Below are 18,755 nucleotides of genomic sequence, written 5' to 3'. Positions count from 1 at the left end.
CAGGCTGCACTGGAGTACGTGGTCTGTGTTTGCTCTTCTCCTCACTCACATGTCGTGGTCTCTACTTGGTAGAATCATAGAATCAAAGAGTTGGAAGAGACCTCATGGGCCATCCAGCCCAACCCCCTGCCAAGAAGCAGAAATATTGCAATCAAATCACCCCTGACAGATGGCCATCCAGCCTCTGTTTAAAAGCTTCCAAAGAAGGAGCCTCCACCACACTCTGAGGCAGAGAGTTCCACCGCTGAACGGCTCTCACAATCAGGAAGTTCTTCCTCATGTTCAGATGGAATCTCCTCTCGTGTAGTTTGAAGCCATTGTTTCGTGTCCTAGTCTCCAGGGAAGCAGAAAACAATTGCTCCCTCCTCCCTGTGGCTTCCTCTCACATATTTATACATGGCTATCATATCCCCTCTCAGCCTTCTCTTCTTCAGGCTAAACATGCCCAGCTCCTTTAGCCACTCCTCATAGGGCTTGTTCTCCAGACCCTTGATCATTTTAGTCGCCCACCTCTGGACACATTCCAGCTTGTCAATATCTCTCTTGAATTGTGGTGCCCAAAATGTAGTCCCATTTCTTCAGGTTGGCGCCAGAGTGCAGCCTGTTCAGCACTTTCCAGGTCGCCCAGCCTTCTGTGTGGACAAGAGGGGGTCTCTCATCTGGTATCAACCACTTGTTGAGGTTTCAGGTTTTAGCCTTCCACTTTTGGACTCTCACTTGCTGAGGTGTTCCTGCGAGTATCTCTGTAGATCTTAGGAACCTGTTTCTTGATTTAAGTCATTGTCATACTGGCTTTTATCCAAGCAGAGGATGGGCCGGAAATGTCACTGCCTTGGTCCTTTTGATGGGGAGATATTGGAAATATAGATATTTATACATATATTAGAATCATAGATTCATAGAATCATAGAGTTGGAAGAGACCTCATGGGCCATCCAGTCCAACCCCCTGCCAAGAAGCAGGAATATTGCATTCAAATCATGCCTGACAGATGGCCATCCAGCCTCTGTTTAAAAGCTTCCAAAGAAGGAGCCTCCACCACACTCCGGGGCAGAGAGTTCCATTGCTGAACAGCTCTCACAGTCAGGAAGTTCTTCCTCATGTTCAGATGGAATCTCCTCTCTTGTAGTTTGAAGCCATTGTTCCATTGTGTCCTGGTCTCCAGGGAAGCAGAAAACAAGCTTGGTCCCTCCTCCCTGTGGCTTCCTCTCACATATTTATATCATATCTCCTCTCAGCCTTCTCTTCTTCAGGCTAAACATGCCCAGCTCCTTAAGTTGCTCCTCATAGGGCTTGTTCTCCTGACCCTTGATTATTTTAGTCGCCCTCCTCTGGACACATTCCAGCTTGTCAATATCTCTCTTGAATTGTGGTGCCCAGAATTGGACACAATATTCCAGGTGTGGTCTAACCAAAGCAGAATAGAGCATGGGGAGCACTACTTCCCTGGACCTAGACACTATGCTCCTATTGATGCAGGTCAAAATCCCATTGGCTTTTTGTATGTACATTACAAACACTGAAATATAGAAAAAATCAGGTTCTCTCTGTATTAGGAATCCAGGCTGACAAGCCAGAAAGAATGCAGAAGGAGATCTGTGTTGAAAGGGGGAGGAGAAGGGGGGCATGTTACCTATACAGAGACTGGTATAGCATAGCACAGGCCATACCTCTTCTAAAAGTAAGGAATCTCCCTCCCTCCTGACAGGTCAAAGTGGCCCATTGATGGATTGGTGTAGCTGTAAACTGCTCTTAGAAAAAAAATATATAGAGACATGCCTCTTGCATGTAGAAGATATAATTTGATATTTCTATGATGCTAAAGTGAAGTCGTGATAATGTTAACATATGTAGAAGCATGTTTCTTTGTTTGCCTGCATTTGAAGATGTATAAAAAGGAAAGTCAACGCCTTTATCCTCACTCTGGTTGGCTTTTGGACTTAATCCCTGTGGCGATGTGTATTTTTATTCCAATAGTTATGTGTTGTTTAGACAATAGTTAATAATGGTAAATATGTAGAATTGTATTTTGTTAGGGATGATAACTGGCTTGGCTTTAGCTGAGTTGCCATAGCGGAGCCAACTGCCACTTCATGGCACAGCTGTTTGAAAGTGGCAGTCTGTGACCAAAGAGTTACAGGAGAGGTAGTTGATCCTGTGGTGTGTGGAAAACCAGCAGGAATCCTATAGTTAGAGAACTATCATCATCATCATCATCATCACTTTATTTCTTAATTAGTCGCTCTCCACCAAAGTGCCCCAAGTGATTTACAATTTAAAATAGCTTATACACAATATAAAACATTCAATATAAACATTCAACATAAAAACATTCAACATAAAAACATTCAGCAGTGACTATAGCAAAATTTGATCCGATTACTTAAATGCACAACCAAACAGCCAAGTCTTGAGCGCCTTTACAAAAGGTCGCAACTCCGACATTGCTCTAATATATGGAGGCAATGAGTTCCACAGAATTGGAGCATAGATCGAAAAAGCTCTACGACTTGTAGCTTCTAAATGTGCCTCCCTAGGACCCGGTATGTATAGGAGATTCTCCTGTGTGGATCGAGGTGACCACTGATGGGGAAAAGGAATGAGGCGGTCCCTAAGATATAAAGGTCCTTGGCCATTTTGAGCTCTAAATGTCAGGATCAGTATCTTGTAAGAGATCCAATGTTCTATTGGTAGCCAATGCAGTTGTTGCAGAATCGGTGTAATATGGGATCTTATAGATGATCCCGCTAGCAGCGTGGCTGCCACATTTTGGACCATCCAAATCTTCTGGGTCATTGACTTCGGAAGGCCAGCATATAAGGCATTGCAATAGTCCAACCTCGTGGTGACTGTTGCGTGGATTACCGTTGCCAATGCTTCTGCCGAAAGGTAGGATGCCAATTTCCTTGCCTGGCGAAGATGAAAAAAGGCCTGCTTACTTATGGCCGTGATCTGGGCCTCCATCGTCAGCGATGAATCCAACACAACCCCAAGGCTTTTAACAGTGGCAGACGGAACCAGAGCTTCCCCATCGAAATCAGGCAGAGACTGGGTTAATTCTGGTGGCTGGCTGGGCCAGAGTTTTTGCAGGATTGACTTTTCGTCTGCTTGCTCGTAGCCAACTCATCACTGCTTCCAAAAGTTCTCAGGAATTGCGGTTCTCCCAGGTTCGAGACGCAAGAGTAGCTGGGTATCATCTGCATTCTGGTACCACTCTATGCCAAAGCTCCGCACCAGTCCAGCAAGTGGTCGGACGTAGATGTTAAATAACAGGGGCGAGAGGATAGCACCCTGGGGAACTCCACAGCAAAGGCAGGAGCTCTCAGAGCTATAGGGAGGACTGATTCTTTAATATTAAGAATCAGGGTTTGGCTGTGAGCCAATATAGTTAGATAAGTCAGGTGACTTATTTATGTTAAATGAACCATCATAAAGCAAGGGTAGCGTGTGCCCGTACCCATCTGTAAAAGAAAGAACCACCTTTTTTAAAAAAAAACTGTTTGAAACCTGTTTAGTGGAAGGAAGAGCCCTCCCCAGAGTTATTCAAGAACCATTATAAATGTAACCTATCAAGATTTGTGCCTCTAGAGAAGTAGCATTGAATCTGTTACACTCCTGTTAATTTGTTACTGTTTTCCTCAAGCCTTGCCTGATACAGTTTCTTCTAAGACAAACAGCCCTGCATAAGAAGTAAGACCAAATCAGGGACATTAAACGCTACGCTATCAAATAAGTAAATTCTTCTTTAATTAGCGGTCCCTTTGTAAAACAGCTCCTAAGTTGATACTGATAATTACTGGGCTTCCTCACAATCCCCCCCCCCCCCCAGAGTCTCAGCTGAAAATAAACATACTTTTCTAGGTTCTTGTAGGTTTTTTCGGGCTATAGGGCCATGTTCTAGAGGCATTTCTCCTGACGTTTCACCTGCATCTATGGCAAGCATCCTCAGAGGTAGTGAGGTCTCTCCATGATTTGGAGAGACCTCACTACCTCTGAGGATGCTTGCCATAGATGCAGGCGAAACGTCAGGAGAAATGCCTCTAGAACATGGCCCTATAGCCCGAAAAAACCTACAAGAACCTAGTGATTCCAGCCATGAAAGCCTTCGACAATACATTAAACATACTTTTCTCTCTCCCAGAAAGAATTGCTCTTGGTATTATCTCTCCTATCTGCTGCTACACTTTAATTTCTCTCTTTCGCCCTCCATTCGTGCCTCTTCAAATTCTACAGCACTGCTGGCCACAGCTGACCTCTAGCTGGAGCACTCAAAGGCCAGGGCTTCCCAGTTCTCAATGTCTATGCCAGAGTTTTTAAGGTTTACTTTGAGCCCAGCTAGTTAGTAAAGGGTCGACTAACTAGATAGAGGGTTGACTAACTGGATAGCGGGCCGACTGTATTTGGAAGGAATTGAGTAAGAAATATGATGACATAGGGGAGAAAAATCAGGACATTTTCGATTTGAGAAATCTCCCCTTCAATAGTATATCCAGCCCTTTGCCAACTTCTGGTTAGCCTTTTTTGGTTAGTAAGTGAAAGGGTTAAAGGGACAAAGCTGTAACTCCTAGACATGGGCAGAGAAGGCATTCCTTTCAAGCTGGGAACCCATTCCCCTTCCGGCCCCCCTCCTTCTCCTCCTGCAGGCTGGCTGGAAAAATAATGGAATAGCCTTCTAGATGCATTCCCAGCCCTTTTCGTGGCATTTGAGATTGCAGATTGGCCAAGGCTGGAGCACAAGCCAAGGAGTGAGTGAAGACACAGGGGAAAGGGGCTGGGAGGGTGGTGGAGGGAAACCTGAGATGGAAAGCATGCAGCAGCACAAAAGGACAGGAAAGTGGAGGGTGGGGGGGGGGGGGCATGGGGTGCCTCTCTATACCAGGCATGGGCAGTTAGGAATTGTGGGAGTTACAGTCCAAAACACCTGGAGGGCCAAAGTCTGCCCATGCCTGCTCTACACAGTAGAATGTACAGTATGCAGTTCGATACTGCTTTAATAGCCATGATTCAATGATGTGGAATCACTGGAGTTCTATTATTATTATTATTAATAATAATAATAATAAACCTCTATCAATTGGCAAGATGCATGACTACAGCAGACAGATCTTTTTTTGTTAGTGATTTTCTCTTTCAAACATTGTTTTTGGGGATGGGAATCATACAGAGATGGGAGACTCATCAAATGTTGTTGGACTGTGACACCTAGCATCCCTAGATAATGCAGCCAGTAGTGAGGCATGATTCGATTTGCAGTCCATCAAGATCATTGGTGAACTGCAGTAAGTTTTGGGTAAACCAGGAATCCCCACATTTTAAAATTAAAATTAATTTTTTAAAAATTGAAATGTTTATTTGTATATTGGATGTATATGGTTTTTAAGGTGTTGAATTATTGCCTATGCTGTAAGCTGCCTGGAGTCTCCCTTGGGGTCAAGAAAGGTGGAATATAAATATAGCAAATAAATAAATAAATAAATCTATATAAATAAAAATGTAATGTTTGTGGGATTAACATAACTCAAAAACAACTGAGTGAATTGACACCAAATTTGGCCACAAGATACCTACTAACCCATGGAGTGACCATCACTCAAAAATTGATTATTATTATTATTATTATTATTATTATTATCTATATAAATAAAAATGTAATGTTTATGGGATTAACATAACTCAAAAACAACTGGGCAATTGACACCAAATTTGGCCACCAGATACCTACTAACCCAAGGAGTAACCATCACTCAAAAAATTGATTATTATTATTATTATCTATATAAATAAAAATGTAATGTTTGTTTGTGGGATCAACATAACTCAAAAACCACTAGACGAATTGACATGACATGTGGACACAAGTCACCTTCTAATCCAAAGAGTGACCATCATTCAAAAAAATTTGATTTTGTCATTTGGAAGTTGTAGTTGCTGGGAATTATAGTTCACTTACAATCAAAGAGCATTCTGAACTCCACCAATGATGGAATTGAACTAAACGTGGCACACAGGACTTCCATGACCAACAGAAAAAACTAGAAGGGTTTGGTGGGCATTGACCTTGACTTTGGGAGTTGTAGTTCACCTATATCCAGAGAGCGCTGTGGATCCAAACAATGATGGGTCTGGACCAAACTTGGCAGGAATACTCAATATGCCCAAATATGAACACAGATAGAGTTTAGGGGAAATAGACCTTGATATTTGGGAGTTGTAGTTACTAGGATATACAGTTCATCTACAAACAGAGAGCATTCTGAACCCCATGAACTGTTTACCCACAAGAATAGAGAAATTACATATATTAGAAGCCAACACTTTCTCATTACTTTATTTTCTAGATCACCAGACTGGGCCACAGCAATGCATGTCAGGGGACGGCTAGTGATGATGATGATGATGATGATGATGATGATGAATAATACAAACTTTGGGTTGTTGTAGGTTTTTTCGGGCTATATGGCCATGTTCTAGAGGCATTCTCTCCTGACATTTCGCCTGCATCTATGGCAAGCATCCTCAGAGGTAGTGAGGATGCTTGCCATAGATGTAGGCAAAACATCAGGAGAGAATGACTCTAGAACATGGCCATATAGCCCGAAAAAAACCTACAACAACCCAGCGATTCCGGCCATGAAAGCCTTCGACAATACAAATACAAACTTTATTTATACCCCGCCACCATTTCCTCAAAGGGACTTGGGCAGCTAACATGAGGCCAAGCTCAAAAATTACAAGAAGGCAAAATAAAATACATACAATAAACAATAACATCAAATAAAATGTGAACAATAACCAAATAATACAATAAAGTAAAAACCAATAACATAATAGCACATGGTATAAGGTAAAATAGAATTAAACAGGGCGAGCTGGCCAAATGCAAAGGGTAAAATTATATAATTATAAAACCCCTGGGTGAGATAGATAAATAGAATGGTGTGTCTTGTGGGAGACTCGGGTAGGATAACCAATGGGGTTTCTTCACTGAGGGAAGAGATAAAGTGCACCAGAAGGACAAATTTGCACTGGGGTGGGCATGATATGGGTGATTTGCTATTCATTCCTCAAAAGCACTCTGGAAAAGCCAAGTTTTTAGATGTTTCCTAAAGATTGCCAGGGTGGGTGTTTGCCTGATCTTCCTGGGGAGCGAGTTCCAGAGCCGAGGGGCCACCACGGAAAAGGCCCTCTCCCTCATCACCACAAGCCGTACTTGAGATGGAGGCAGGAGCGAAAGGAGGGCCTCGTCCAAAGATCAAAGAGATCACGCAGATTCATAGGAGGAGATGAGATCATGAGTCCCCTGCTCCTAACCCCAGCAGTCATGGGGGGTATTAGTTGTTCCAAAAACAGTGTGGCATCCTATTTAATAACACTGAATCTCTTTTCCAGACCTGTCTACAAGGATAAATACAAAAATGGAGGAAGAAGACTTGGCTGGACCTAAAGAACCAGAGGAGAGATTGGAGAAGGAAGGAGGAGACCACACTGTTGTCCAAGAAGAAACCGTAGCAAAGTTGGTGACTAAAGCAACTCTGCAGCACGTTAAAGAGGAATTGGAAGAGAGGCTGCAACAGGGCTGGGAGACCCACTGGTCTGAGTTCATGAACACCCCGCAGTCCCCTTGTCCAAGATGGAAAGACATATCATCTGGGCCAGCTTCTAAAGAATTGCCAGCATTCACTCAAAAGGTAGCTGAGGTGTGTCAATGGCCTGGGAAAGGGTATGCAACCGAGACGGTGCGAGGCCCCGCTGATAAGAATATCAAGGCCTACGAAAATCCAGGCTTTCCTATGGAGCTGAAAGAGGAAGTTCTGGATGACGACACCCTCGATTTGGAGACACGGCGCCAGCAGTTCCGGTGCTTCTGCTACCATGAAGCTGATGGACCCCGAGAGGCCTTCCACCAGCTCTGGAAGCTTTGCCACGGGTGGCTGAAGCCAGAGAGATGCAGCAAGGAGCAGATCTTGGACTTACTGGTCCTGGAGCAGTTTCTGACCATCTTGCCCTCCGAGATTCAGAGCTGGGTCCGAGAGAACTGTCCAGAGACATGTTTGGAGGCCGTGGCCCTAGCAGAAGACTTCTTGACCAGACCACTGGAGGGTGAGGGAAACCAGGCAAGTCTTTCTTATGCCCCAACTTCACCAACCATGTGTGATAGGAAACAGATTAATCTAAGACGTCCAGATAATGTTTCAGGTGAATCCATTTCAATCTGGAATAAACTGGATTATCCAAGAATCTTTAGGTCCTTTGGTGCAGTTCCGATGATCAACTTCCACTGGAAGCTAACCATATAATCATTCTGGAAGATCCACACATGCCTAGAGATGTGTTATTTCTAGGAATCTCTAGGCCCTCCATCATGATTCTAGCAAAAGTTGCTATTCCTAAATCAAAGTGTTATTCCAAATAGTCCTCCAAGAGGGTTGTTGTAGGTTTTTTGGGCTGACGTTTTGCCTGCATCCATGGCAAGCATCCTCAGAGGTTGTGAGGTCTGTTGGAAACTAGGAAAATTGTGTTTATATATCTGGAAAATCCAGGGTGGGAGAAAGAACTCTTGTCTGTTGGAGCTAGGTGTGAATATGTCAATTGGCCACCTTGATTAGCATTTGATGGCCTGACAGTTTTTAGGTGTGGCTTGTTGGTGCCTGGGGGAATCCTTTGTTGAGAGGTGATTAGATGTCTCTGATTGTTTCTTGTCTGGAGTTCTCCTGTGTTTGAGTGTTGTTCTTTATTTGCTGTTATAATTTTAGAGTTTTTAAATATTGGTAGCCAGATTTTGTTCATTTTCATGGTTTCCTCCTTTCTGTTGAAATTGTCCACCTGCTTGTGGATTCCAATGGCTTCTCTGTGTAGCTGACATGATAGTTGCATTTCTGTGTTCTCAACTAATATGCTGTGTCCAGGTTGGCTCATTAGGTGCTCTCCTATGGCTGACTTCTCTGGTTGAATGACTCTGCGGTGGTTTCTGTGTTCCTTGATGTGTTTGGGCAATGCTGCTGTGTTTGATGGTCCCTATATAGACTTGTCCACATCTGCATGGTATACGGCAGACTCCTCCAGAGGTGAGAGGATCCCTCTTGTCCTTTGCTGAACGTAGCATTTATTGGATTTTCTTAGTGGGTCTGTAGATAGTTTGTAGGTTGTGTTTCCTCATCAGCATTCCTATGTGGTCAGTGGTTCCCTTAATGTATGGCAAGAGGTGCAGCCACTTCCAGAATCCACAAGACATTTCTGAGATCCCTTCTACACTGCCATATAAAATCCAGATTATTTTCTTTGAACTGAATTATATGGCTGTATAGACTCATACAATCCAACTAAAAGCAAATAATGTGGAATATCCGCTTTGATAATCTGGATTATATGGCAGTGTAGAAGGAGCCTGAGTTCCTTTCCTGAGAGCATAGAATTGAAATATTTGACTACAGAGATGAGATTTTTCTTCTCCTACTCCAGAAAGGAAGCCAAAGCCAAACAGGTTTAATTAAAGGAATTGAGTCGAATCACCAAACCATAACTCCCAGGATTCCATAGCACTGCGCCATGGCAGTTCAAGTGGTGTCAAACTGCATTCATTGTACAGTGGTAGATGCATCCTGGATTGCCTCTTCCTTGCTGGAAGTCTTCAATCAAAAGCTGGGCAGCCACTTGTTCTAACTCTAGATTTCTTGCACTGAACAGGAAATTGGATCAAATGGAATATAAGGCCTTGCCAAAAATTTGTGATACAGCCAAGTTCTTTTTGTTTGATCTAGGATGTATCCTCAAAGGCTTTCATGGCTGGAATCACTGGGTTTTTGTAGGTTTTTTGGGCTATATGGCCATGTTCTAGAAGCAATCTCTCCTGATGTTTCGCCTGCATCTGATCTAGGATGGCTTGAATGCTGATTTGTAAAGTGCCCAGTTTCATTCACACCTCTAACCATCTTTCTCTCCAGGTTCACTTTGTGTCTCAAAATGCTATCTCCCATTTCTGTTTCAGATACTGGCACCTTTGAAAGATGTGGCTGCTCATTCGGCCACACTGGAACAAGATCCATCGGAAGCCAGGCTAAAACAACGATTGATTGCTGATGGCAAGAAAAGAGATGCTCAGGAGGCAATCTTACTGGGTATGTGTCATCATGTGTCCTTTCAAATAGTGCTGGATACTAGTCTTCACCACTGATGGTGGCGGTGGCAATGTATGCGGGGAGTTGTAATTCCCTGTATCCCATCCATTACTCATTCAGTGACATCTAGAATACAACACAATTCTAACCTTTAATTTAGATCTCTACAAATGTAAACAATATTAAGACATGGTAAGGATAACTCTTATATACATCGTTGTGCGCCCTCGAGTCATTTCCAACTTCTGTCAAGATTTGTTCAGAAGGGTGTTGCTTTTGCCTTCCTCTGAGGCTATTTATTTATTTATTTATTTATTATGTCAGAAGCGAGTTGAGGGTACAGTTATAATGTATTTAAAAACACAAACAAGATTAAAAACTTGGCATTGTACTAAATGTCCTTTGACCAGAAGCTGGCCACTTGGAGTGACTCTGGTGTGGCAGTAAGAAGGTCCTCCATTGTGCATGTAGCAGGCTCAGGCTGCATTGTAGTAAGTGGTCTGTTGATTCCACTTTGTAGCCCCATTTCTTAAAGTTAGCTCTGCACCTCGTGGTGCCAGAGTGCAGTCTGTTCAGAACCTTTCAAGTCGCTCATCCTTCTGTGTGCCCAGGAGGAAGCCTCTCATCCAGTATCAGCCATTGATTGAGATTCCGGGTTTTAGCCTGCCACTTTTGGACTCTCGCTTGCTGAGGTTCCAGCGAGTGTCTCTATTGATCTTAGAAAACTATTTCTTGATGTAAGGCATTGACGTGCTGGCTGATATCTGAACAGGGGATGGGCTGGGATATCACTGCCTTGGTCCTTTCATTAATGGCTGCTACTTCCCAGCGGATGTCAGGTGGTGCAATACTGGCTAGATAGTGTAATTTCTCCAGTGCACAGATAGCCTGTGATTATGCGGCATATCTCATTAAGAACCACATCCACTGTTTTAGCGTGGTGAGATGTGTTCCACACTGGGCATGCGTACTCAGCAGCAAAGTAGTAAAGCGCAAGGGTAGATGTCTTCACTGTATCTGGTTGTGATCCCCAGGTTGTACCAGTCAGCTTTGTATGACCTTTTGGTACTAACGTTGGAGAATGGTCCCTGGTCAAAGTGGTCCCTGGTCAAAAATAGGTTGGGAACCACTGCACTACAGCATCTATCCACTTTAAATTCTGTGGCTGCCTCCTGCCATATTCTGGGATTTGTAGTTTTTTTGTGGGGAGGGGTCAACAATGCCCAGCTAGAGAGGTCCTGGACCTCGCTAAACTGGAAATCCCAGAATTCTGCAGGCAGCAGCCATAGGATTTATAGTGGATAGATGCTCTAGTGTGATGAGGTCCCTTGATAAGGTGCATCTACAATGTAGATTTCCCCTCTGTTACACTGGGCACAGCTTGAAGAATTTGTCTTTATGAGGTATAAAATATCCATGGTCTTCATTACCGGCTGGAGGATTTTGGAAATTTTAAGCTCCCCAAAAGTAATTTGTCCAAGCTTTGCCCATTGTGTGAGACAACAAATGGTCCTGAAGATTCTGGGAGTTTTTGCTCCTCCCAAAGAAGCTATGGGTTATGACTAAGGTATTTTATTTCATTCCACCAGGTGATGATCAAATGAGAACAAAAGAAAAAAGAAATCTTTGTCTGGAAAGATCCAAAACAGTGGAACTCAAGGAGACATCATTGGGAAGAGGCAAAGGAAATCTCTTCTCGTTTCACACCGAGGAAGAGGTAGTGCTTGGGAAACAGCCAGAATCCAAAGTCCTTCAAAACTATGAAACCAGGAAGGAAGCTAAAGGGACCTTGCCTTCTGAGGAAGTCTCTGGAAGCACAGCAAGTAAAGAGGCAAACCAGCAGAAAACCAAAAAAACGTGCACAGAATGTGGAAACCCATGCGAGATCTTTGAGCTCCCTGAAAATCAGAAAACACAAGTGGAAGATGAGTTTTACATCTGCCCCCGTTGTGGGAAGACTTTCAAGAATGGTGCATCCCTCGTGCCAAAGCAAGGGACCTTAGCTGTGGCCAAACCCTACTCTTGCTCCGAATGCGGCAAAAGCTTTGGCACGAAAGCGTCCCTCTTGAAGCACAAGGGGACCCACTCAGGGGAGAAACCGTACGTTTGCTCTGAGTGCGGAAAGTGCTTCACCACGAGCTCGAATCTGATCTACCACAATATCGTCCACACGGGAGAGAAGCCACACAAGTGCTCCGACTGCGGCAAGAGCTTCCACTGGAAGTCGTCCCTGATTACCCACGAGCGGACCCACACAGGGGAGAAGCCGTATGAGTGTCCTGACTGCGGCAAGAGCTTTGGCAACAGCTCCCAGCTTCTGCGGCACAAGCGGGTGCACACTGGCGAGAAGCCGTACCACTGCTCCGAGTGCGGTCGCAGCTTCAACCAAATTGCTTCTCTAATTGCGCACAAGCGGATCCATACAGGCGAGAAGCCGTACGAATGCTCCGAGTGCGGAAAGGGTTTCGGCACCAGGACGAACCTGATGATGCACAAACGAGTACACACCGGAGAGCGGCCATATAAATGTTCGTATTGCGGACAGAGTTTCAGCCAACGGACTCACCTGATCATCCATGAGCGGACCCACACAGGAGAAAAGCCCTACACGTGCCCCGAATGTGGGAAAAGTTTCAATGCCAAGGCCCCGCTCATCACCCACCGAAAGACTCACACGGGAGAGAATCTTTACCAGTGCTTCCAGTGTGGAAAAAGCTTCAGCACCAGTTCGAACCTCCTGAATCACAACATAATCCACACGGGTGAGAAGCCCCACAAATGCTCAGACTGCGGCAAATGCTTCAATCGGAAATCCTCCCTCATTACACACCAGAGGACCCACACGGGAGAGAAGCCCTATGCCTGCTTTGAGTGTGGGAAACGTTTCATTTCGAGCTCAGATCTTACGAAGCATAAAAAGGTGCACAGGGGGAAGCATGCAGTCGGTGCTGAAACCTTTGTTTATAGTCCAAAGCTGGCAGAGCCAGGCACCATACACCCTGGAGAGCAGCCATCTTAGGTTCAAAATAAGAGATGCTCCTGGCAGTGCCAAGTCTTTAAATATGAGCCATCTGTGACATGAAGGAGGTGCTGATTTAAAGAGCAAAAGGGGAAGAGAAGATTATCCTTCTAACTTCTTTACAGCCCACATTTGGACTTTTACATTTCAGATTTGACTTTTGTGGATTTGATTATTATTCATGGATTTGATTAAAATGTTCTCTCTAGGAATCTCTGGGTCAGTGGTTGTCAACCTGTGGGTCCCCAGGTGTTTTGGCCTACAACTCCAGAAATCCTAGCCAGTTTACCAGCTGTTAGGATTTCTAGGAGTTGAAGGCCAAAACATCTGGGGACTCACAGGTTGAGAACCACTGCTCTAGGTCATTCTCATCAAGGCCGCCACAGGTTGCCTTCAAAGGTCAGTTGAATCCATAGACCAGTGTTTCTCAATCTTCCTAATGCTGTGACCCCTTAATACAGTTCCTCATGTTGTGGTGACTCCCAACCATAACTTCATAACTGTAATTTTGCTACTGTTATGAATCATAATGTAAATACCTGATATGCAGGATATATTTTCATTCACTGAACCAAATTTGGCACAAATACCCAATACGCCCTAATTTGAATACTGGTTGGGTTGGTGAGGGACTGATTTTGTCATTTGGGAGTTGTAGTTACTGGGATTTATAGTTCACCTACAATCAAAGAGCATTCTGAACCCACCAACAATAGAATTGGGCCAAACTTCCCACACAGAACCCCCATGACCAATGAAAAATACTGTTAGTTCTGTATTGTTGAAGGCTTTCATGGCTGGAATCACTGGGTTGTTGTAGGTTTTTTCAGGCTATATGGCCATGTTCTAGAGGCATTCTCTCCTGACATTTCAACTGCATCTATGGCAAGCATCCTCAGAGGTTGTGAGGTCTCACAACCCACTGTTATTTCTGATGGTCTTTGGTGACCCCTCTGACACTTCCTCACGACCTCCTCCAGGGGTCTTTACCCCGAGGTTGAGAAACGCTGCCATAGATGGAGATGCAGTGGACATGGGGCCAACTATAATTTTTTTACATAGTGTCCGGTGATCTTTCATGTTTACCCAATTTGAGTCCCCAAATTTTACCCAATTTAGGTTCAACTGATCTTTGAAGATGTCACCGAATTACAGCTCTCATCACTCTTGATTATCCACCATGTGGACTGGAGATAATGAGAATTGCAAACCAAGAGCATTTGTGGCTCTGAGGTTGGGGAACATTTTAAAGTCAGACATCCACAAGTCATCCATCTAATTTCAGACCCCACTCCCCTACTAAACAGAACTGCAGCCTTCCAGATCACGCTGTATCACAACTCCCATCAGCTCCAGTCATTATGTCAAATGATGCAGGAATTGTAGTCCACAGACCTTGAAAATTGTACACTCTATGTTCGCCAGTGTGATACTTTGGCCATTGAGAGAACAACTCTTCAAACCTTTAGGTCTATCAGTCCAATTCCAAAGGAAGGTAAGCATGGACTTGTGCTTGAGATCCTAGAAATTCTAGAGAAGTGTTCTCTCAAGTTTTTAAAAACGCACCCATAATCACACCAAATGTGGAGGGCTGGGTATATGTATACACCTTGAATTTGACACATTGGCTCTCATATTTAATGTGGGCCTTGATTTTGGAAATTGCCAATGACTTATCTTCAGCTTTGCATAAACCAGTTTTGTAAACATTTGACCAAACCTGGAACAACATAAGGGTACTTGTACTATACATTTAATGCTGGTACCTCCTCCTTTTAAAGGCATGTTGTTGTTAAATTCCCTTTTCCTCATTTTTAAAAATATTTTGGGCCATTATTATTTTTTTTAAAAAATTGTGACTCACTCAGTTTGACAAAATGTTGGATGCAGCTTGAGTTTTGTGATGTGCTTATTAAACTACAAGTTGTGGATATCGTGGCCATTCTTCTAGTGAGACATTAATTGACCAAGGTGGTCCACGCTCTCGTTACATCCAGGATAGACTACTTCAACGTGCTCTACGCGGGGTTGCCCTAGAAGACTGTTTAGAAGCTACAAATAGTCAGAAAGATGGTAAAAACTTGGCTGTGGGACCAAGGCTTTGGGGCAGTGCAATAAGTTAACAATAGGATGCATTATGGCTGATCTGAGATGGTTTTAAACAACTGTTTTTAGAGTGGAGATAATTGATTTTAGGGTTTATGTATATTTATAGTTTATTTTATGTTCTGGCATTGAATGTTTGCCATATATATCTTGTGCTCCACGCCAAGTCCCCTTTGGGCTGAGAAGGGCGGAATATAAATGTTTAAAATAAATAAACAATGTCTTCAAACTACAGGAAAGGAGAACTTCCTGACTGTGAGAACTTTTCAGCAGTGGAACTCTCTGCCCTGGAATGTGGTGAAGGGAAATACCCCGATTCTGCAGTCTGTTCTTTCCCCTTTTTTTGAAGATGATGGTGGCATCCTTGAAGTCTGCTGGGATTTTCTCAGTCACCGATATTCTTTCTATGACCTGCTGGAGTTGTGTCAGCTCAGGTTCTCCCTCTTTAAAAATTTCAGCAGGGATCCCATCAGGTCTGCTGGTTTTGTTATTTTTTATTTTATTTTATTTTTTTGTTGGCTGATGGCATTGCTGACTTCTTCCAAACTAGGCATTGTTGCAAGCTCATCCCTGGTTTGTTGTTGCAGAATTTGTGAGGGAACCTCTTCTGCCACATTGGAGCTGCAATTCAGGAGACTTTGGTAGTGTTCTTTCCAATTTAGTACAATTCATTTTTTGTCCTTCAGAAGTTTGGTTCCATTTGATGAGCATAGAGACTGTATGTTTTTTGGTCCATAGATAACCTTTCAGGTTGTCTCTGGCCTATTAACCCATCTAATGGGCACACGTCAGCACAGAGAGAAGGCATTTGTTTTTATTGTTCATTTGTTCAGTCGTTTCTGACTCTTCGTGACTTCATAGACCAGTCCACGCCAGAGCTCCTTGTCGGTCGTCACCACCCCCAACTCCTTTAAGGTCAATCCAGTCACTTCAAGGATACCATCTTGCCCTTGGTCAGCCCCTCTTCCCTTTTCCTTCCATTTTCCCCAGCATCATACTCTTCTCTAAGCTTTCCTTTCTTCTCATGATGTAGCCAAAGGACTTCATCTTGGCCTCTACTATTCTTCCCTCCAATGAGCAGTCAGGTTTTATTTCTTGAAGTATGGACTGGTTGGATGGTCCAGTTCTCACATCCGTAGGGGGAATACTTAGGCGATCCCTTGTTGAACAAGTAAGATGGTCTTCCATGATGGGTTTCCTTGTGGATTCGTAGGTGGCTGTGGAGTCCTATTCTTGACCCGCATCTTCTCCCACAGTGAAGGCATTGGTTTCCAGGCGGTCTCGGTCAGAGTTGGCTTGACGCGCCTTCCTCCTGGCACGTTTCTCTCTTTCACCCTCCACTTGTGCCTCCTCGAATTCTGCAGCACTGCTGGTCACAGCTGACCTCCAGCTGGAGTGCTCAATGGTATGGGGAATACCATTTCTTTAACTATGCGGATCTTTGCCAGTGTGATGTCTCTACTCTTCACTATTTTATCAAGATTGGTCATTGTTCTCCTCCCAAGAAGTAAGCGTCTCCTGATTTCCTGGCTGCAGTCTGCATCTGCAGTAATCTTTGCACCTAGAAATACAAAGTCTGTCACTGCCTCCACATTTTCTTATGGTCCAGCTCTCACATCCATAGGTGACTATGAGGAATACCATTGCTTTAACTATGCGGACCTTCATTGCCAGTGTGATGTCTCTATTCTTCACTATTTTATCAAGATTGGTCCTTGCTCTCCTCCCAAGAAGGAAGCGTCTCCTGATTTCCTGGCTGCAGTCTGCGTCTGCAGTCATCTTTGTACCTAGAAATACAAAGTCTGTCACTGCCTTCATGTTTTCTCCCTCTATTTCCCAGTTGTCAATCATTCTTGTTGCCATAATCTTGGTTTTTTTGATGTTTAGCTGCAGCCTAGCTTTTGAGCTTTCTTCTTTCACCTTGATTAGAAGGCTCCTCAGCTCCTCCTCGCTTTTAGCCATCAAAGTGGTGTCATATGCATATCTAAGGTTGTTAATGCTTCTTCCAGCAATTTTCACCCCAGCCTTGCATTTGTCAATCCCCGTACATCACATGATGTGTTCTGCATACAAGTTGAATAGGTTGGGTGAGAGTATACAGCCCTGCCGTACGCCTTTCCCAATCTTGAACCAGTCTGTTGTTCCATGCTCAGTTCTGACTTGCTTGTTGTTGTTCATTCATTCAGTCGTCTCTGACTCTTCGTGACCTCATGGACCAGCCCACGCCAGAGCTCCCTGTCGGCCGCCACCACCCCCAGCTCCTTCAAGGTCAGTCCAGCCACTTCAAGGATGCCATCCATCCATCTTGCCCTTGGTCGGCCCCTCTTCCTTTTACCTTCCACTTTCCCCAGCATCATTGTCTTCTCTAGGCTTTGCTGTCTCCTCATGATGTGGCCAAAGGACTTCAACTTTGTCTCTAGTATCCTTCCCTTCAATGAGCAGTCGGGCTTTATTTCCTGGAGGATGGACTGGTTGGATCTTCTCGCAGTCCAAGGCACTCTCAGAACTTTCCTCCAACACCACAGCTCAAAAGCATCTCTCTTCCTTCGCTCAGCCTTCCCTAAGGTCCAGCTCTCACATCCGTAGGTGACTACAGGGAATACCATGGCAGGTTCGCAGCTTGGGTGTGATCCTGGACTCATCGCTGAGCCTGGAACCCCAGGTTTCGGCGGTGACCAGGGGAGCATTTGCACAGCTAAAGCTTGTGCGCCAGCTGCGCCCGTACCTTGGGAAGTCTGACTTGGCCACGGTAGTCCACGCTCTGGTTACATCCCGTTTAGACTATTGCAACGCTCTCTACGTGGGGTTGCCTTTGAAGACAGCTCAGAAGCTCCAACTAGTCCAACGCTCGGCAGCCATGATTTTAACAGGAGCGGAGCGCAGGGAGCATACAACCCCCCTGTTGCACCAACTCCACTGGCTACTGATCTGCTACCGGGCTGAATTCAAAGTGCTGGCGTTGGCCTTTAAAGCCCTAAACGGTTCCGGCCCAAGCTACCTATCTGACCGCATCTCTGCCTATGAACCCACCAGGAGTTTGAGATCTTCCGGGGAGACCCTGCTCTCGATCCCGCCTGCTTCTCAAGCTCGGCTGGCGGGGACGAGAGATAGGGCCTTTTCTGTGGTGGCCCCCCGGCTTTGGAACACCTTCCCCATAGAGGTACGATCAGCCCCTTCGCTGATGGTGTTTCGGAAAAGATTGAAGACATGGATGTTTAAACAAGCATTCGGTTAATCCGTTGTAACGAATTGTGTTGACTAAGGATTGGTTATACACGGACGATGAATTTTGAATTACGATTCCAGTACTGAGATGCATAGGATTGTTATTGGTGGCCCAATAATTTGTACTGTATATGTGTTTTATGCTTTTAACTGAATATTGTTTTTTAAATGTTGTAAACCGCAATGAGTTGCCGATTTAGGCTGAGATATTAGCGGTATACAAGTGCATTAATAAATAAATAAATAAATACCATGGCTTTGACTAGGCAGATCTTTGTTGCCAGTGTGAT

General features: G+C 44.3%; 2 protein-coding genes across 2 annotated transcripts in view; both read left to right on the top strand.

The window, feature by feature from the left end:
* Positions 1 to 18,734, top strand: part of LOC137096334 (zinc finger protein 271-like) — a 56,121-nt gene extending 37,387 nt beyond the window's left edge. Inside the window, exon 5 of the mRNA XM_067465491.1 lies at positions 12,123 to 18,734. Within this exon, the coding sequence (XP_067321592.1) occupies positions 12,123 to 13,134 (1,012 nt within the window). The 3' untranslated portion in view covers positions 13,135 to 18,734. The remainder of the gene's footprint in view (positions 1 to 12,122) is intronic.
* Positions 4,620 to 11,778, top strand: LOC137096318 (uncharacterized). Its single transcript, XM_067465464.1, has 4 exons — positions 4,620 to 4,745; positions 7,390 to 8,100; positions 9,986 to 10,115; positions 11,705 to 11,778. The coding sequence occupies exons 2-3, from the start codon at positions 7,416 to 7,418 to the stop codon at positions 10,075 to 10,077; spliced, it is 777 nt and encodes a 258-aa protein (XP_067321565.1). The 5' UTR covers positions 4,620 to 4,745; positions 7,390 to 7,415; the 3' UTR covers positions 10,078 to 10,115; positions 11,705 to 11,778.
* Positions 18,735 to 18,755: the final 21 nt, after the last annotated feature.

Source organism: Anolis sagrei, chromosome 2, assembly GCF_037176765.1.
Source record: "Anolis sagrei isolate rAnoSag1 chromosome 2, rAnoSag1.mat, whole genome shotgun sequence".
Classification (NCBI taxonomy): domain Eukaryota; kingdom Metazoa; phylum Chordata; class Lepidosauria; order Squamata; family Dactyloidae; genus Anolis; species Anolis sagrei.
This window is presented reverse-complemented; position numbering and strand designations above follow the sequence as displayed.

Coding starts and splice junctions, on each gene's coding strand:
- LOC137096318 (XM_067465464.1), top strand. CDS start 7,416: ATGGAGGAAGAAGACTTGGCTGGACCTAAAGAACCAGAGGAGAGATTG. Junction 8,101..9,985: donor CTTGACCAGACCACTGGAGG/GTGAGGGAAACC, acceptor TTTCTGTTTCAG/ATACTGGCACCTTTGAAAGA.